The following is a 20,186-nucleotide window of genomic DNA, read 5'->3' on the forward strand; positions in this document are numbered from 1 at the left end:
AGGTCGTAGCCATCCCCGAGCTCCCTCCTCCAGCCTAGTAAAGCACATATTTGCATCCTTCCCCAGTTTTATTTTGCCAGACACATGGTCTAAATTAATTTGGTGTTTAATAGAAAAATATATCTTGTCCGTGTTGTAAATTTTCACCTCTAGCAGTCATGTTTTCTTTACATTGAAATACTTATGAAGCAATACACAGAAGACACAGACCCAAAGCCATCTGGGAATAAAGGTCTCTTGGTGTATGCTGGCATCAAATCAATTGTTAAGTCATCTCTGGGTAAGAACCTTTACATTTCTAGTCCTGTTCTGGATTATGTGATAGATATTTCACTGCTACAGTACACTTACTAGAATAAACTGTATTTTTGTAGTTATGTACACATTTACAGCTATGTGCTAATTTGAAAGAATGTGGCTTAAAAGTGCAGCAGAAAGTAACAATGTATAGATACTCAAATGCCTGCAAATAAGCAAAGTTAATACAGTATAGTTAACTACTAAATGTTATTTTTCTTTCTTTTAAGGTGGTAATGTCTACCTTCAATGTTTTCTAAATCTAAAACTTGACAATTATTTTGAACTTTTTAACATGTCTACTTTTTGTACTACTTTGCTTTTTGGAATCTTCATTTATGTATGGAAACAGATGCAAAAATGTATTGGTTCTAATTGTTGCACATCGCCCTTGAAATTTGAAGCAAAACAAAATCGACAAGCCTCATTTGGAGACTTTAATTATTATATTGTGGTTGCAGTGGTTGCTACTATGGTGATGATTGTTATGATTATTTTTATTTTGGTATATTTTTCAAGTACATTTTAAATTAGAGTTAATCTTTTATTAGACTTTGCATGCAAACTCTTAAATTTTGCAATGCTTTATTTAGTTGCAACTGTTTAATCACCAGCAAGATAATACAATATGATGTTGAGTGCACTGAAGGAAACACTCCGGGTAAGTTAAAAAGCAGTATTGGAAAGGCCAAAAGGTCTCTCCTTTGGGACCTATTGAGTTTGCTACTGGTTATTAGCCATGCTGTACAGCATTGCTAAGCAAAACAAATAAACAAGCATTTACAATGCAATGGTCTCGGCATTGTTAAAGTTAGAGGTATTCTATAGCTATCATTTCAGGGCCCGTTTTTAGGATGCCGGCGTCTCCGCACACCGCTGGCTCGAAGAGCTTGAAGAAAATAAAAGCGACATAATACAGATTGGAGACACAAACACACACACAAACACCCCACCCCCCCAAACACTCCCTCCCCCAAGACCTCTGCTTCAGGAACAAAACCGAAGTCTTTGCCACTGAAAGGGGAAGGTTTTGTGTGTTGCAACCGGAAGAACCGTGTGTCAAGCAGGGCCCTTTCTAGGAGGCACAGGCCTGTGTGGCACAGAGAGGGAGGAAAGAGATAAAGCAGAAGGAGGCAAAGAAATGCATGGTGAAGAGAGTAAGGGGATGAGTGGCGAGAAAGGGGAGAGAAAAGAAAGACTGGGGGAGGGCAACAGAGAGGAATAAAAGGAGTGGGGAGAGAAAGGGGAATAAAGAGAGGGCAAGGACGGAGAAAAATAACCAAAGAGGGTGAGAGAGACAAGAGGGCAGATCCCGATTGTAGAGGCGGGGCAGTGACGCCAGAAATGAAAAGAGATACTGCAAGCAGCAGGGAGTGCTACCTTCTAAGCAAGCCGTCTCAGCTAAGACAATATAGTTGTCTCCCCGTCCCCAATGACCAGGCCTTCACCCTCCACTCCAACGCAACCACCTGCCCCACGGAGTCTGAAATGCACTCGGGCCCTTACCACTCACCCTAGGTCCAGCCCACTCTGCGGAGCTCGGATAAGGGACCCTGGGCAGAGGGGTCTTCCTGCAAGTGTCCCGTGCCCGGTGAAACAAGCCCCCCCCCCCCCGGGCCAGGGCGGGTTTCTGCCGTCCTGCACTCGTCTGCCAGATCTAAAAAAAAAAATAAAAGAAGACAGGACAGGACCTCAGGGCCCTCTTAAGACACGGGCCGGGGTGTGGGCGAAGTCTGCAAGAATGTGTCCAATTCAAGCCAGCCTGGCGTGGTTTAAGCGCCCCGCCTCCTCTTGGCGCTATTCAAGCGCCCCGTCCGTTAAAGCGCATGAATGAAATCTGACTTTTTCGGAAGACCCTCGAGACCCGCCTGTTTCTACACCGGTATACATACTCTTGTTATACATTTCACCGTTAACCGTTTCCGGGGCCAAGAGGCGCATGAGAGGCTTACGCGGCGCTTTACAACAAGGCCACGACGTTGATTACTCGTTAGCAGATATGCCAAGAAGTAAAGACCCCGAGGGAAGGAAATGACTGAAATGTGTAGCCAAACCAGCCAGCTCCCTGAAGACCCTAGATTGGTTGCAACATTATATTTGTTTTAACACTTCTAGTAGGCCCCTGAGTGTGCGAGCAGGGGGGTTTTGTTAATTAGATACCCTCACCCCAATTCCTATGCAATCCACGCCTCCAAAAAGTAGGAAAAATGTACATCGGCAACAAGGGTGGTGAGAGCGTCATTTAACTCTTTACAGGCAAAATAATATTTATACTTAAGCAGGGCGGCCTTTCATCATTGTAAGTTCCAGGCACCGCTTCTGAGAGCAGCAGAGGGCACTGGGCACGACGCATTCCAAACACTGCCCTTACTTTAGGAACAGCCCGTTTTAGACCATAAACTCCACGTGCTGCTGCTGCCGCCTTTGTAAATCCCCTCAGCCCCTGTGGAGGGAAACAAAACGCAGACACAGGCCGCCACAATGGAGGACGTTTGCTATATACTAAAAACATGCGTAAAATAGCAACTCCAAACAAAGCTGACAAAACAGGCTATAGGGGCTCAGTGTAGAGGGAAGGTGGCTTGTTGCACCGGAGTGGAGAGAGGCCCCCTTCCTCCCTCCCGGGGCTTGCAGAAGTGGATACAGAGCAGGAAGGAGTCTATTAGCAGAGCCCGCAGCGGGGGAGTCCCTGTGATGTCCGAGCAAGGGAAAGTGACACGGAGTCTGTTTACAAGCCGAGGGCACCGGAAAACACCACCGCCTTTCTCCGAGGTCAAGCAGAAATGCCTCGGAGAAACACAGTGGCGTTTTCGGATTCAGGGGCGTGTTTTTCTTTCTCTCCTCTTGCCATTGGCTGGAATGTTTACATTCCAGAGGAGAGAAAGAAACGAAAAAACACACCCCCGAATCCGAAAAAGACGGGGCTTGTTTGGAGAGACAATGCTCTTCTCCAATGGCTGACCAGTATTTTAGAGGCCAGCCAATGGAGAAGAGGTAAAAAAACGGGGCGGGTTAAAGCCCCACTCTTAAACATTAAATCTCGGAGTGAGACTGCGCAAGCGCAGCCTTCGAGCCGAGACCTAAAAAGGTGCTATCATGTAACAGCTGCAACATTTTGTTGGTTTAGCACCAACAAAATGAAGATCGCTCTTTTTTGTTATTTACTGAGTTGATTTGGAATATTTTTTTTAAATGTTTGCAGTGTGCTGTTTGATTTATTTTTATGATGTTTGGGTGGGGGGGGAGCACCAAAAAAAAGATGGAGGTGGGGGAAACAACAATGAGGGTACGTTTTGGCAAAAGAAAAACAGGGGATGCAGTTGGGGAAAGCAACACAGAGTGGCAGAACGGAAGCAAATCAGACAGGGTTGGGTGGAGGGTGGGCACGAGAGAGCAATGTGGAGTAGGCAAGTAAGAAGCACTCAGATGAGAGAGCAACACTAGAGGAGAATCGCACAGCAACACAGAAGTTCACAAAGGAGACAGCTGGAAAATGCATGCACACTCATGGAGTGCCTAACTGAAAAGAACAAGCATTGGCATCGCCAAAAGGTTTCGCCTTTGGGACCTTATAAGTATTTAGCCATGCAAGGATATTGTGCTGCATAACGAAATACTTATAAGGTCCCAAAAGCGAGACCTATTGGCTATGTCAATGCTTTTTTTTTTTTCTCTATGTAATCTGTGGACCACAAGAGATGCGAAACTAGCAGCGTCAGGGGGAATGAAGAAAATTCATACCTTCGGCTCACTGATCCATCACAGGCGCCGTCGTAATCACATGTCAGGGCAGTAGAACTGGCGCGCTTTTGGTGAAGATTTAAAGCTGCAGGACCTCTGTAGAACGCGTCGATTCGCTTTTGGTCAGTTTGATAAAAAACAGTTCTTTCAGGAGTCGGAAGACAAGTAGGTATCCCAAAGCAGTGCTGGCCGGTCAGACTAAAGGCGATTGCAATTACAAAAGCCCATGTTTTTAACAATCGCTAGGATGTATTCGCAAGTAGGCCAAAACTAATGCCATCAAGAGAAGACCGAGGATATAAAGTGAGAAGACCATATTATCAGCCCTTCACAAGTAGCCGCTGGCATAAATATCCCTTCCTAAAAACAATCGTAACAGATTCGTTTTCGCACAAAACAACTGCTTTTCGATTTGCTACGGTTCTGAATAAGAGTGACGGGTGAACTCTTCATAAAATACATTTCATCCTTTCAACTTGTGTCACGTCCTGTGCCTTTATATAAAGAGCTGCAACAAATGATGGAATATGTGGCATCATATAAATACAGTGGTATTCCCTGACTATCGCGCTACTAAACACTGCGCCAAGAGACAAAAGCAGCTCTCTGGTCGCTCGGCACAACACCAAAGGGCTTCACACATAGCATCATAACATATACAGCACTATGCCAACCAACGCACTCCACCACGGTGTAACTCAAGCCATCCGAAAACGTGCTTCAGCAGCCAACTTAAGGGGATGTACATTTAAATATGAACGTATATGGAAGGCTACAAATGCCATACATATTTTACACTCCGTATACACAGCGCTATAACGTCTCACTGATACGATCCAACCTATGCGAAATGTGAAAAACATATTAAAAAGTGTCACTAGAAGTACTGTCTGGAAGATTAAATACTACAAGTAGTTCTTCTGAGTCTCAACACGTGTTTCTACATTTGGAGGTTTACACACACAAAGATAACGTGCCGACTTTGAACAAGGCAGAAAAGCTCATCACTTACAGACGAGCACCTTCCGGTGGTCCAGGCGGCGGGTGCTGTGCACCAGGGCTCAGAGGCGGCGCTCCAGACGGGCCCCCTGTTGAAAACATCAATAACCCTATAGCCAAGCGCTTGAATAATGACATGCAAACTTTACAGCTGCGAGCCGGCTATCAAGTACGTGTTTATTACCTTCTTAGGAGTATTCTAAAGTCGTACTCCTAGGTATATTATTGTATTTCTTCACTCTGTAAAAATAAATGGGGAAAGCTATATGTAATGGAAAATGCATAATATTCATATTAGAACTTTATCTAATGCGACTTAAAGTCATTGCTCGAAATGTGTCGCATAGGGTAGTGACTAGACCCCACGCTCGTTTTCCCAGTCGAGCAAGCTTAGTCAAGATCAACTTCAAGGAGGGGGCGCTAGGTGGCGCTGGACCGACATGGCCGCACTTCTGTGAGGCTCCAGCCGGCCAGGCAAATAACGATCCGGTAAGCCCATCCTACAGGCCAGCAAATGACCCGATGACCATACCGGCGAGAGAAGGGACACCTTAAGCCTCTTCTGGGCCAGTTTGGTGGAGAACGGCAGCCGGGAGGAGGAGAAATCGGCTCCAGCAGGCCCGCGGCGACGGGACCGTTGAGAGGGGCGGAGCGACGTGGCGGACTCTGACACTGCTACAGGCCGGGGATCTTCGGCGACTGTTGGGCCACGGAGCTGGTGCCGTACTCTGATGCTGTGACGGCTGTGGACGCACCGGTGAGCGGGCCGACATTACCGGACAGTCTGGTGCAAGTGCTGGGGGGCGCGGAGCCTCGGAGGCGGCGAGATCGCTCCCCACGAGCTGCCGGGAAGAAGCCTGCTGCGTGGGCCGGGGCGGCCATTGGTGACGCGGTCGCGCCGGATCCACCAAGCTCTGGTGCTGCTGGAGCGCTGCTGCCCGCGCTGAGTCCCGGCTGCGCCTCTGACGGCCCCTCGTCTACCCCGGTGATGACTGTGTTGGCTGGCGCGGGGCTGGGCGAGCGCCCGATCTGGGGAGAGGTGCCCTGAACTGGACGTGCTTGTAGGAGGCCTCCGCAGTGTGACACCACAACCCTACCCTGAGTGCGCGCTTTCCTGCCTCAGCAGCGGACCTGACGGGTGTGTGGCCGATTATACGGGGGCTGGAAAGGTGCGGAAGACGCTGCGTTCCCTACTAACTGGGGGTCAGAACTGATCACTTGGTGGCTATTCCCCGTCTGGCTGCGCCATTTGGTCCCAGCGGGCTGGCGTGGAGTAGTGACGCGGAGGGGAGTGTGCGCGGCCTGGGCTCGGTGCCGACAGCGTGCATCGTCCAACCCACTCCCCGCTTGAACTGACCCCAGCGGTGGCGGCTACTATGGGTAAGACGGACACGAAACAATCAACGCTACCTTTCAGCTCCGCGAAGGGGAAAAAAACACGCGCACAGAATGCGGATTGCGGGGAGACGGGCCCCGGCGTGGAGGATGATTTGGACTGGAAGTCCTTGCTCGTGGGCATGCAGCGGAGCCTAACCTCCATCGACACAAAGATTGATACTATGAATGCCAGGCTGGACACGGTGGTGCAGCGACTGGATCAGCACGGGGAGCGGCTCGAGGAGGCGGAGGGTCGGATCTCGGAGTTGGAAGATGGAGCCGGGACTAACGCCACCAAACTCTCCCAGATGGACCGCCTACTCAAAATCATAGCGGAGAAAAACGAAGATTTGGAGGCGCGTTCCCGGAGAAATAACGTTCGCCTGGTTGGTCTGGCGGAATCCAGTGGCGGTGGCCGCATGGAGGAGTTCATAGAGCGCCTACTGACAGATAAATTTGGACGGGACGCCTTTTCGCCTCAGCTGGTGGTGGAACGGGCCCACAGATCCTTGGGTCCTCGACCGGTCCCGGGAGCTCCGCCGCGCCCGGTGATTATCAAGTTCCTCAACTACAGAGACCGGGACACCCTGCTGCGCCTGGCACGAGAGCAACAACCGATCCAGCACGAGAACACTACACTCTCTTTCTTCCCGGACTTCACCCAGATGGTGCAGGAGGCCCGTCGCAAGTTTGTGGGAGTAAAGAAAAAGCTGCAACAACGCAACATCCCATACTCAATGCTTTATCCCGCTAAGCTCAAGGTCACGCATCATGGCAAAGTCCACTTTTTCGGTAACCCACAACAAGTGGAAGACTTCCTACGAGACCGTGGGTCCTCCGCGTCTCCGAGGCGCAGCCCCGGGGCGAGATCTGGACCCCGGTCCCCGACGTCAGCTCCGGACTGATGAGTATTACACCATGTTGTCATAATGTCCACTTCTGTCTTCTCTCCTCTGTGTCCCTCTCACTCCTCCCTCTCCACTCTTGGCTGCTCCCCCTTACCTCTTCACCAAATTTACTCACGCTCCCTTTCTGACTGTAAGAATGGACTGGCGGACTCCACGAGCTGGACTGTTTGGCTACACGGGAAAGTGTGTCCAGACCTTTGATTCCTGTCCGAATTGGGGGAGGATGGGGGGAGAATATGGAATTTGAGTGTCCCACTCATATCGCCATTTGTTATTCAGGAGGAGCTGGCGAGGTCGATGTGGCTGCTATTTGCCTTGGCACTCCCACCCCACTTTCGCTCCCAGCCCTTTGGCGGCGGCGATATAGTGGGTGAAATATCGGGATAGGGGAGGGTAGGTCCAGCTCACTGGTGCTACCCAAAGAGGGAATACCCCATGCGAATGGCTTTGTTTGACGGGGGGGTCGGGGGGGGTATGGGTCCCGGCAGGATTGGGCTGTCGTGGTGGGAGGGGGTGGGGTGTGGGAGGGACGGGTTGTTGAGGGGACTGTTGATTGATAAGTTTTCCTCTGACGAGTTTGTTGAGTCGGAAGGAGCGGGTGAGGGGAGGGAATGTATATACAGCATTACACTGATCCATTGGACCAATCACACATATACATTGGAGTTGATGATACGGCGATACATGTGGTGGTGCGTGAAGTCGGTAGTGTGCCGCCTCGTTGGTCTAGAGGTGGATGGGCGACTGGCAGTTCGGGCATGGCTGAGAGCCGATCCGCAAGTGGGCATCTGGCGTCAGTTGGTGTGACTGCACAGGAGGGAGATACGGCGCCGCGCGACCCGCATAGTAGAGTGAATGTTCTGGCCTGGAATGTACGGGGGCTGGGTGACCCGCGCAAGCGCCGCCAGGTTCTGGGGTATCTCGATCGCCATCAAATACATATAGCGCTGCTGCAGGAAACGCATACGGACCCCCGGGGCATACCTCCCTTTGCGTCCCGCTGGGCGTCTTATAGCCTATTCTCCTCTTATTCTACCTATTCTATAGGAACGGCCATTCTGGTCAAGAAGCACACCCCCTTTGTGCCCCTAGGAAAAAAAACGGATGCCGAGGGACGTTTCTGTGTCGCGTGGGGCCGCATGGGCAACGCCACGATCACTATCGTGTCCTCCTACGGGCCCAATCTGGATGAGCCCACCCACTTCATCTCCCTATGGGAAGTTATACTGGGGGTAGGATCCACTCACCTGCTCTGGGGGGGTGATTTCAATGTTACCTTGAATCCGTCTCTTGACCGTTCCAATGTAGATACTCCACACCACCCCCGCTCTCAGGCATATATCTCTGACCTGCTGACCCATCATTTGCTGATAGACGCTTGGCGCCGGATACACCCGGATGCGCGGGAGGGTACGCACTGGTCGGCGCTGCACTCCACGTGGGCTCGTTTGGACTACATACTGCTTTCTAGGGGCTTGGGGTCCTCTCTGCTGGCGGCGAGGCACTTACCTCGTACTTTTTCAGATCACGCACCGGTACTGATCACTCTGGCCAGGACGGGGATGGTCGGTGCACTGCTCCCATGGCGCATGCAACCTAACATCCTCCGGGATGGGCTATTCCAGCACGAAATGTCCCAGGAAATCACGGACTTCATATATCGCAACAGAGGGTCGGTGGATAGCGCTGCGACGATATGGGAGGCGTTCAAGGCCACTATGCGAGGGGTGTGCATCTCGAAGGGTTCGGGGGTACTGCGCTTTCTTCGCGCCACTCTGGCTTCCCTGGAGCGGGACCTGGGGGCGTTGGAAACTGCCCCAGATTTCCTGGAGGACCCCGGAGCGCAGCTAGAATATCGCACTAAGCTCTCGGAATATAAGCGCACCGCGGAGAGGGAGGTTCATTTCAGAGGGAAACACTTCACGGCGCGGGCATATGGGGAAGGGGAGCGACCCGGCAGATTCCTTGCGGGGGTTCTTCGCCCTCCGCAGGGCTCTAATCACATACTGGAGGTCAGAGCCTCGGATGGTTCCATATGCCGGGATACCCCCTCTATACTCTCCTCCTTTGTCTCACACTATTCGGGATTGTACACATCCAGACGGGAGTCGCCGCTGGAGATGTCTGACTATCTCTCGGAGCTCACTCTCGGATGGTTATCCAATGCCCAGCGGGACCTCTTAGCGGCCCCTATAGGCCTAGCTGAAATCAAGGAAGCCATAATGCAGACCTCCTCCGGGAAGGCGCCTGGCCTGGACGGCTTCCCTATTGATTACTATAAAGCCTTCATTGACCCGCTTGCGGCGGTCCTGCGGGAGGTGTTCGAGGAGGCGAACGAGACTGGCTCGTTGCCACCCAGTATGTCAGAGACCCGGATAGTCTCGCTCCTTAAGCCAGGGAAACCCCCGGATTCCTGCGACTCCTACAGGCCCCTTTCTCTCCTCAACAGCGACGTGAAGATACTAGCCAAGGTTCTGGCGAACCGTGTTAACCTCCTGATTGGAGACTTGATCCTGCCGGATCAGTCGGGGTTCGTCCCAGGCAGGTCTACCTCCCACAATCTGCGGACCCTGTTCTCGGTCCTGAATAATGCGGATCCCTCTCTCGCTTTGGTGGCGGTGTTCTTGGATGCCACCAAGGCGTTCGACTCGGTCGAGTGGGACTACCTCCATTTGATTCTGCGTAACATGGGCATGCCCATAGCCTTCTCCAGATGGATCCAAATCCTGTATCACCGCCCCATGGCAAGAGTTCTTATTAATGGGCGGGTCTCTGAACCTTTCCTGGTCACTAGGGGCACTCGGCAGGGATGCCCACTATCGCCGCTCCTTTTTGCCTTGGCAATAGAACCCCTGGCGTCCCGGCTCCGTCAAAACTATCTCGCGGCTTCCTTGCGCTGTCAACGGAGGCAAATCTTGGTGTCGCTCTACGCGGACGACCTCACGCTGTACATCAAACACCCCCGGGAACACTTGAACCCCATTCTCAGAGAGCTTGTCCGGTTCTCGTTGTATTCGGGAATACACATCAACTGGGGCAAATCAGCGGTCTTCCCCTTAACTGCGGGGGTTGACAAATTCCCACTTGACTTCCCTTTGGAGTGGTGTGACACTGACGTGAAGTATTTGGGGGTGTGGGTCTCCAGGGACCGACAGGAGGTTATGCGTATGAACTATGGCAAGACTCTGGAGGACATACGTACAAGTATAGTTCGGTGGCTGACCTTACCGCTGACCATGGCTGGGCGCGTTTCACTTATCAAAATGGTTATACTTCCCAAACTACTCTATTTATTCCTTAATATACCGTTTCATCCGGGGGGCTATTTTTTTAGGGCTCTGCGGACGGAACTCATCCGTCTTGTTTGGTGGGGAAGGAGGCCGCGGCTCCGATGGTCTGTGCTCACGCGCCCGTACATACAGGGGGGCCTCGATATCCCGGATTTTGAGCTCTACTACAACTGCGCTCAGGCGCACTACGCGTATTATTGGTACCACCCTACCCCTTACATGCCACAGATTGCGGTAGAACACTGGTTGGCGGACCCTATCCCGCTGGAGGGCGTGGCCCTCGCGGAGACCCCCTCGTCTCGGGCTGATCGGAATCCCGTTCAGGCCACGGCGCATGCTTGGAGTGTTCTGGCTGGCCATGTGGGTGTATCGTTTCTTTATTCCCCACTGATGCCTCTGGTCTACCATCCGGCTCTTCCACTCCTTGAGGAAGGTCTGTTCCAGCGCATCAAACTTAAAACGGGGATCGCGCGGTGGGGGGGACTTATTCCATGAGGGTAGGTTTCGCGACCTCCCCCTCCTATTTGGGGCGGCTGTCCCAACTCCCCTGGAGGTCTTTGCGTTTATTCGGCTGCGCAGTGGCCTGCAAAAAATACTGCCGGCATATCCGACAGAGCCTGCAATCCTGGAGCCGTTCCATTACCTTCTCGACTCCACCTCCCCGTCGCACATGGTCTCCTTGCTTTACCGGCGCCTCTACTCTCACGGACGTGGGGACATTCTGAGGTCTCGGGCCGGCTGGGAGACTGAGATTGGCGCAGAGTTCACGGATAAACAGTGGGAGTACTGCTGTCTGCAAACCGAGATGATCTCCTCGAGTAGTAGGTTCCGCATTATTCACTACAAATTCCTACACCGCCTCTATTGCACCCCAGTCCAGATGCATAGGTTTCATCTCCGCGACGATGATCGATGCGATAGGTGTCACTCCCCGGGGTCTGATTTTTTACACCTGGCTTGGACCTGCCCGAGTATAGACGACTATTGGAACCAAGTCTATGCTGCCTTGGGCGAAATGCTTGGAAACCCGCTGCATCCCTCCCCTCTTCAGGCTTTGCTGGGATACACCCGAGATATACCCAAGGCGGATCGGCGCTTTGTTACCTGTGCGTTGTTGCTAGCCAAGAGACGTGTGGCATGTCGATGGGGGCAGGGGAGAAGCCCTAAGTTTAAGGAGTGGTTGCGGGATATGCTTACCTGTCAGGAGAATGTTCTACTGTATGCTGAATTGTTGCCGCCTGTGTCACGGCCCCCAGACATTTGGGCCCCTCTGACGAGATACCTCTCCGCTCATGAGGACCAGGATGCGCATCCTAGTGTCGCCGAGGGATAGTGTCGGATGCTTGTGTGTGGCATGGTGAGTGTGCTGAGGTACCCATCTGGTGAGATTACGGACCGCAGGGACCCTGGGAGTTCTTGTAATTTTCTCTGGACTAAGGGACTACTAAGATCTAAAGACTGCCTCCAATGTAATGTAATATGTGAAATGGTGAAATTGCAGTGTCTCCTTTTACTAATACGTGTAATGCTTGTTGGTTTCCTCTTGCTGTATAAATTAAAAAATAAAGAGTTAATAAAAAAAAGATCAACTTCAAGGAGATTTTTATTTTCACATGGGTACTTCGTGAGTTAGTATGATGCCTGATTTCCCATTCAAAATTAATTTGAGCCCCTGGGTATGTTTAAACAAAGTGATCGCCTGCAAGTAGGCTACTGGGGTGGCAGGGTTAGAAAAGTATCAGTCTATCTGTGATAAAGTTCCCAAAGAAAAGTTAGGAAAAGCTGTGATGCTCATGTCAAAGGCCTTGTTTAGGCGGGGGTGTAGTGGGGTGCATAGCGCCTAACAAGCCAACCGATGGTTTTAAAAGCTAATGTGTTAGGCGGTAAACCATGTGCAGGGTATTGTAGCGGCGGCTCTGAGCCAGTTTAAAACTATTTTTGTAGCATGCAACACAGTGTAGAATGAGGCTCGCAATTTAGTAATCAACTTGAAAACCCAGAGGTGACGCAAAGCTTTTTTTTACAATAGACCGAGCTTTGTGTCAAAAACTAATACCAACTTCAAGCAGGCGCAAACAAGGGGAAATGTGTCCATTTCTTTAAAAAAAAAATGGCGCTTTCCATGTGGATTACAGCGCACAGCACACATCCAATGCATAGTTCTATCTCTTTTATCTATAGCGCCACGAATGTTCATCGTAGGTGCTCTCTACAAACAACAAATATGATATCATTCACAACTATGCACCATGGTGGTGCGAGGTTTTGCGTGGCACACAGAAGCCCTGTTTGCAGCCAGTGCAGGCGATGACACCCGCAGAAGGCCAATCTTTTTAGTAACGGATCTGGGCTCTGTTTTCTCCAGTGCACAACGCGGCAAATTTGATAATGCGCGCTTGAAAAATGAGTAAATCCGGCCTCAGTGGGTAAGAGTGGTTTGTCTTGAAGACAGCCCTTAATCAAACGCTCTGGGAATGAGTAGTGCGCGCTCCACAGCTAGACATCTGTTTTCAATTATCGGGCAAGCGTCTGTGCACGATAATTGCAAACAGATGTCACCCGTGCGGGTAACCGCAAGCAATAGGCCGTGGACGGAGCAAAGGTGGGACATGCACCCACCTTTGCCCAATTACGTGCTGTCTTTCTTAGAAAGACGCACGCAAAGCCCAATAGCCTGTAACAAAAGCTGACCACACGCACGAGCGTGTGGTGAGCTTTCTGAACCCCCTTACATAAAGTCTCGCAAGCCGCGCATGCGCGCTGGTCTAGGCTCGACCTAAAAACGTAGTGTCTGAAAATCATGCAATGGAAGGACACAAGTAATGTGTCTACGCTCCGGGGTAGGAACAACCACAAGAAGAGATAGGAAAGCCCACAGAAGCTAGCCAATGTAAAAGCAAGCAATTGAGAGTGACATGAACCCAAGCAATGGGCCTTCTTTAAGCCTACTGTAAACTGTCCATATGTCTTTTCGCCAACAGAAAGCTTGTGCTGTATTGTAGGCGAGACCTAAAAAGGTGAAAATGATAAAGATGGATCAGCCTTCCACATATTGCGATTAACTGTCCCTACGAAATTGAGCTTCTGTATGTCCCTTAGATGTGAGTAAAGTCAGCCACTCAAACCAGGTCACACTTTCACTGCCTGCCTAGGGCTAAATTGTACAAACACATGGGTCACCTACATTAGGTGCATATTAAAACGAGCATTTGCAAAGACAGTAGGTCTGGCGTTGGCCGGCAGCCTTTTGGAAATACTTGCTTTGTCATGGTTTTTGCAAAGCTTTATTGTTATGGAAGCTACTGGGCCCTCATCAAATCTATATAAACATTTTTTTTTTTTAATTGGCTAAAGTCAAAAAAAGAAAAATTGGGTCACATTACCATAGTTATCCCTTGCACTAAAGGGAACTACTTTGTGTGTGAATGTACTCGTTTTGAAAAGACAATTTACCATAACTCATAGTGAAGTGAGCTGTCACATTGCCCCTTGATGTATGCCTCAGTGGCTGAAAGAAAATGTGAATGACCCAAGAAAAATCGAAAGGTCTTGGCTAACAGACCTATAAAAAAACAGTCTATTTGGTATTGGCTCCCAGACTCTTCTTGCCTTTCAGAAAGAAGGAAAGAAAGAAAGGAAGCAGAGAAGGAAGAGGGCAAGGCAGGCAAAGAAGGAAGGTAAAGGAAAGATAGACAAAATAAAATGAATGAAAAAGAATAGGCAGAAACAGAAGGAGGGCAAAAGGAAGAAGGAAAGAAAAATGAAAAGACAAAAAGTGAAGAAAAGGCAAAAACAAAAGGTATGAAGGAAGGAAAGACTGAAAGAAAGAGGGTAAAAAGGAAGGAAGGAAAGAGACCAATATAGAAGGAAAGAAGGGATAAAATAATTGAGAGAAGTTGTTTTAAAGGCAACAAAGAAGGGAATAAAGGCAAAAAGAGAGAAGGAAAAAAAGAGAAAATGCATTTAAAGACAAAAGAGAAAGGAAAGAAGGCAAAAAAGGAAAGATTACAAGAAAGAAGAAAAGAAAAAAGGAAAGATGGCAAAAGAAGGGAAGAAATAAAGGCAATGGAAAGAAAGAGGGTTCACAGTATAAAATATTGTATACTAAACCCAAATTACACACTGCCTATGTTTAAATAAGTGATACTAGTGTGCTGCAAATTAAACACTATGAAGTTTGGTGTTCTTCCTGGGCAAAGTTTAATAATGAACTATTGGTGAAACCGAGTCCAGGAACACAATAGCAATGTTGTGAAATAGAAGCAGTCCGATAAATAACAAAGGCCATTTCCAAAGGAATGTACAACAGTATTGGCACGAGAAAGAAACTGAAAGCTGAGATATGTCCTGTGCTCACATGAAGATCTGGTAGAAAGCATTATACTAACAGAAAAACAACATTAAAGTAATAATAAAACTAAAATGGTGGCACTAATTTGCATGTGGGTGTGCTCATTGTGGAAGAGCAAAGTGCAGTCACTCAAAGTGAAGTTAACTTGTGGTTTAAGTAGGCTGACCCATTGCCCCATGCTGTATGTTGTAGTGGGAGGAAGCAACAAGTGAATGATACAGCAACAGACCAACTGATGACTAGGGCTGGCTCAAATCCTCTGTAAGTAAGCAGTTTATGCATATTATTTTAGTAAAATCAAAAGGTCTTGGCTAATGCCAAACCTAAAAATGCAGTTTACACAGAGGACACTTAGCCAATGATTTATAGATCTGCTTCACCTGTCAGATCAACTGCCTAGATTTTTCGTGCAGGTCAACCTTGCTGCTCAGACCTTCTGGCACATCCTACCACATATTTTAAAATAGTTACATTTAGCACCCTGACTCCCAAGTTCTTGCAATATGGGTGTTTTGACCTACTATCTGAAAATATAAACATGCTTAAAGTAGCCAAGTGGCCTTCCACAGATAATTAAATTACATCCAAGGGAAAGAATCTGCAGTTGCTGCAAAGCAAAGTCCATTGCATGTTAAAGATAGTATTAGCTGAACTCTTCTGGCAAGCATAGTCTGGTCTAATAGTAGGCGGGGTGTAGAAGTCCTACCAACCAAGCTCAAGACACATAGTTTGGGGTCAAGGACAACCAGTGTTCATGTTTGTTTTGACTTTTGGTAATATGTAACGACACACCTGGGCATGGTGAATTGCAATTAAAGTAGGCACATCAATTCTATAATTCTGGTTTTATATCTCAATATATCGCAATAAATGTGCATATTTGTTACAAATTAATGAACTGTTGTCAAAACTCATTTATAGTTGCCATATTTCATGTCATTATTACAATATAAACATTCATACAGATTCAATATTCCTTTGTTTGCAAAATAAATTTATAGATAATCAATAATTAAAACCGAACATGAAGATGGTGATGTGCAGAGACTGGCGGAATGTTGACAAACTACGCGCGTTTCGGCTAGGCCTTAGTCAGGACTCCGTCACAGTGATTACTAAATGAAATAGACAACCATAATGTCCAGTATTAATGAGTCCACTTAGATCAAAACATTTTTTTTTTTTAGAGTTTATATAGCGCAAACTCGATCCGAAGGTATCAGAGCGCTTTACATGAGCACCAGTTGCGTTACAGAGGGGCACATTCATTTTTTTTGTTGGGCATGGGGAGATTGAATGATTTGCCCAGAATCACAGGATGTTGAGCGTCGTTGCCGAGACTCAAACCCGGTTCCTCATAATCGAGGTCGACTGCTCTAGCGTTAGGCTACATCCTCTCTCCAATTCTGATCACCTCTAGAGATCTGTGCATAACCATCTCATTCCTCTTCTTATAAGCAAACTCTTTGCACTCATAGTACAACGCTGTTCTGAACAGTGGTTGATGGATCTACATAAAAACTGTAGCTTGCTATACTGGCATTTCTTCATTTTACACTAAAATGTCAGGTTAACATAGAAGATTTTGTGCTTTTTAGAACCATTGTGTCTCGTTGATGCAGTACCCGAAAGGCTAGCCATATAAAGCCCAAATAGACCACAAGATTTTATTGTGAAATGTGCCAATGTGGTGAACGCGATCCTTCGTGATTTTAAAAAAAGTCATTGCATACACATCTCAAAGATGAAGAAAGATATTGTGACTTCCTCAACGTTAGGTGGAATAAATGGAATAGAACGTTCCTTATAGCCCTTCTTGAGGCCAACCTAGTTGTGCCTTCATTATAAGCATAGTGATTGTAAATAGCATACCTATTATTTGGTCAATATTCAGATTGTAACCAAGGAATGTGTGCTACTGTTTCTTATGGATGAGGGTTCTGGCAACAAAAGGTTTTCCCTGTATGGGTATAGAAAAAGAATTTTGAGATATGTCCTGATTATTTTTAAAAGGCCCGCTAGCTTGATAGGCAAATGGCCACTTAGAGTCAAACATTACCTTTCAATTCTTAGTGTGCTTAAGGAGAGGGTGAGCCCCTATATTTTCTCTCGTGTCAGGATGAAGTCCACCGATGAATATGGACGTTTTGGCCACTAGTTGGTAAGTGACGTACATAGAGTTGGGAGAAAGAAAAATACATTTTTGTATACATTAGCTAACACAGTTCTGCCTGGTCAAGCTAGATACCATATATGAGGTCATGAAGGTAAATAGTGTAGTCTTTACCTGTCTTTTAATGGCCCAGGTATACAGCGTAGAAAGCTAATGGTGTGAAGCAGAGGGTCTAGTCGTATCCTAGAAAATATCATGGGCTGCAGTACCCTGTAGATGGATAAAAATAAAGGATAAGCCCCCTTGTACATCCATTTCCCTGATTATAAATTCTAAATGTGTCTATATACTAACCATAGGGTAAAACATTTTTCTTGTATTCGTGGCCATCAATCGGTATACTATTGGCCTGGAGTATGTGTTCTTCTAATAGTCTCCCAATGTTCTCCGTCTCCACGATCTAGCTGAAATGAATAAATCAGTGACAAGATAGTCAATTGATGATAGATTAAACAATGGCTTCCTGTTACGCTGTTGTGGGAGATACTTCCAACAGGAATTAAATATTCTGAACTATCTACGGTTATCTACAGCATGCTGGAAAGGTATTTTGTGGATGACCTGATGTGCCAAAGGCACTCGACTACCTCCTTCTGTGTCCTGCTGAAGTGTTACCATACTAGAGGAGGGTTGTACAATATGAGACAATGGGTCTCCTGGCCATGACTAGTGAAAGCGATTTATATCTATAACCATAAGTTCAACTTTATGTGTCAGTGGCCCTCGATGATGACTCGAAGTATTCTTAGTGCCCTTTATCTTTCAAGCGAATCACGTCAACTTGCTCGATGAATTAGTATCTGTAACCGCCCAATGCTCGAACTCGTATATAAGGACTTGTCTTCTGTATCTTTGCCTTTCTTTATACTTGAGAAACTCTGTGGCAGGGACTCATTAATACAAGCTGTATGTCCTCCAGAAGAGTTAATGTTAATCATCTGTTGGCAGGTGCATATCCGTTTGATAGCAGAGGCTACATGAACACTTTCACATATATCTCCCTCTAATTTACGGTCTAAAGTACTGGGCTTACCGTCCGTAACGATGGCAGTACCTCTCTCAGGAAACACTGGTTCGTATCTGGGCTAAATTCCTGCCATTTTATATTACCACTCTTCCGAGATCCGCCCATGTTGTCTGTTTCCGGATTCTCACGATGTGGGATGGTTTAATTGGCTGTATTCATGGGTGCCATATTTAAATGGTTACTTGTCCAGCACAATAGACCGTCTCGGCTGGATGTCAAGAAAACATAAAAACATGACTATTTGAAAAAATTCAATTCAATATTTATTTTGGTTTATTTTAAACCATAAAAGATACACAGTAAAAAGTAACACACCATATTGATAAAAACATACGAAAGAGTTGTGCCTTTCTAAGGTACCACTTTAGACCATTTACATAAAAGAAAAAAGTTTGCAATTCAACTACAAGTCATGTACATTTGGCCAAAAGCCAATGGCTGTCAATATGTGGTCAATGCTACTCTTACAATTACCCTTGTTTAAATGTAGCGGCATTTGGACTATCAGAAGGCAATCGACCGTTGCAAGATCTGAGTCCATGCCCTGACACCAATCTTATAAGTTGGGCAACTGCAACTGAGCAGGGTACTGCCGAACTACTTTCCAGAGCGGGATATTATTTTCCATATCTTCCTCTTCAAAAATGTTTTCAAGTCCCACAACTGGTTCAAATTTGCGATTAAAGTCATCCCTCACAATTACCATTGCCCTCGGGTCAATTGAACCTAAAAACTGATATAGCTGGTCTATCACCAAAGATACCTTGCTGGATGGGCTAGGTCTCCTGTAGATATTTATTAAGTATATTTCAGTTTTGTCCCATGTACAAATCTTCACACCAACTATATCCTGTGATGTAAAATCCAACAGGGTTATGTCAATACAAAGGGTGATTTTTACCCATATAACAAGGCCACCCAAGGGCCAACCTCTAACCGAGGGGGTAGCATTAACACTATATGTTTTGAACCCGACCTTGTGAGGAGTTTCTAAAGCCCAAGTTTCTTGTAAAATACATATATCGCTTTGTTCAATGTATTCTTGCCATTCTGCATCCCTTAGGTTCCTTTTCAGCCCCGCTATGTTCCATGATGCAAGTCGTATTTATAGTTGCCGGTTTTCCCTTGTTCCCTGATTAAGTACAGTTTCCATCTCAGTCCGAGTTCCCTGAACTACATAGTGTTTATTGACAGAATCGGGAGGGCACATTACGTTATTATATAATGACGGATATAATTCAAATGCAACCACTTGTTCGCAGGGCCCGGTTACCAATGGTGCATCTAAGCTCTCTTGGGGCGTGGCTGTGTCCTGTTCATTTATTAGACATAGCCCATCCGGGTCTCCAATTCTAGGCTGGAGATCTGCTACACTCCAGCTAGAAATACTTAAATCTATGCAAGCCTTTGATTTAATTATGGCTAGCTGTTCATCTAGCATATCAATAGGTGGGGGGGGGGGGGGTTGAGTCCAGTACAATAGACCGTATCGGATGGATGTAAAGAAAACATAAAAACATGACTATTTGAAAAATTTATAATGAAAAATATTTTTTTTCTTCCTGCCATTTTATATTGCCGCTTTTCCATAGTCCCCCTATGTTATCTACTTCCAGTTCGTACGATGTGGGATAGTCTAAATGGCTATATTCCTGGGCGCCATATTCATGGGCGCCATATTTAAATGGTTACTTATACGTCCAGTACAATAGACCGTATTGGGTCGATATAAAGAAAACATGAGGAAATGACTATTTAAAAAAGTTTATGTCATTAACTAATTATGTTGCGAGGGTCAAAAGGGCAGACCGGCCAACAGATACGTTGGTTGGCTATGATGTTTCCTGTAATGGTACGGAATGCTAAAGACCTGCACGAGAGTTCCTGTGTTTATTGTTAAGAGACTCATGAAGATGGATGGATGCTATGCCTGTACATAGAAACTCTAAATGTACTTATTATCTTTCTGTAACTATTTCCAGATCAAGTTGAAATGGGAGATGATCATCTGTCCCTGAACCGT

At 47.2% G+C, this 20,186-nt stretch overlaps 1 protein-coding gene across 3 annotated transcripts in view; it reads left to right on the forward strand.

Moving 5' to 3' along the window:
* Positions 1-20,186, forward strand: part of MIOS (meiosis regulator for oocyte development) — a 154,496-nt gene that overhangs the window by 38,262 nt on the left and 96,048 nt on the right. For all 3 annotated transcript variants that reach the window (XM_085630881.1, XM_085630878.1, XM_085630880.1), the window contains exon 3: positions 182-280. In XM_085630881.1, coding sequence (XP_085487007.1) covers positions 182-280 — 99 coding nt within the window. The remainder of the gene's footprint in view (positions 1-181; positions 281-20,186) is intronic.

Source organism: Triturus cristatus, chromosome 10 (genome assembly GCF_964204655.1).
Source record: "Triturus cristatus chromosome 10, aTriCri1.1, whole genome shotgun sequence".
Lineage (NCBI taxonomy): Eukaryota > Metazoa > Chordata > Amphibia > Caudata > Salamandridae > Triturus > Triturus cristatus.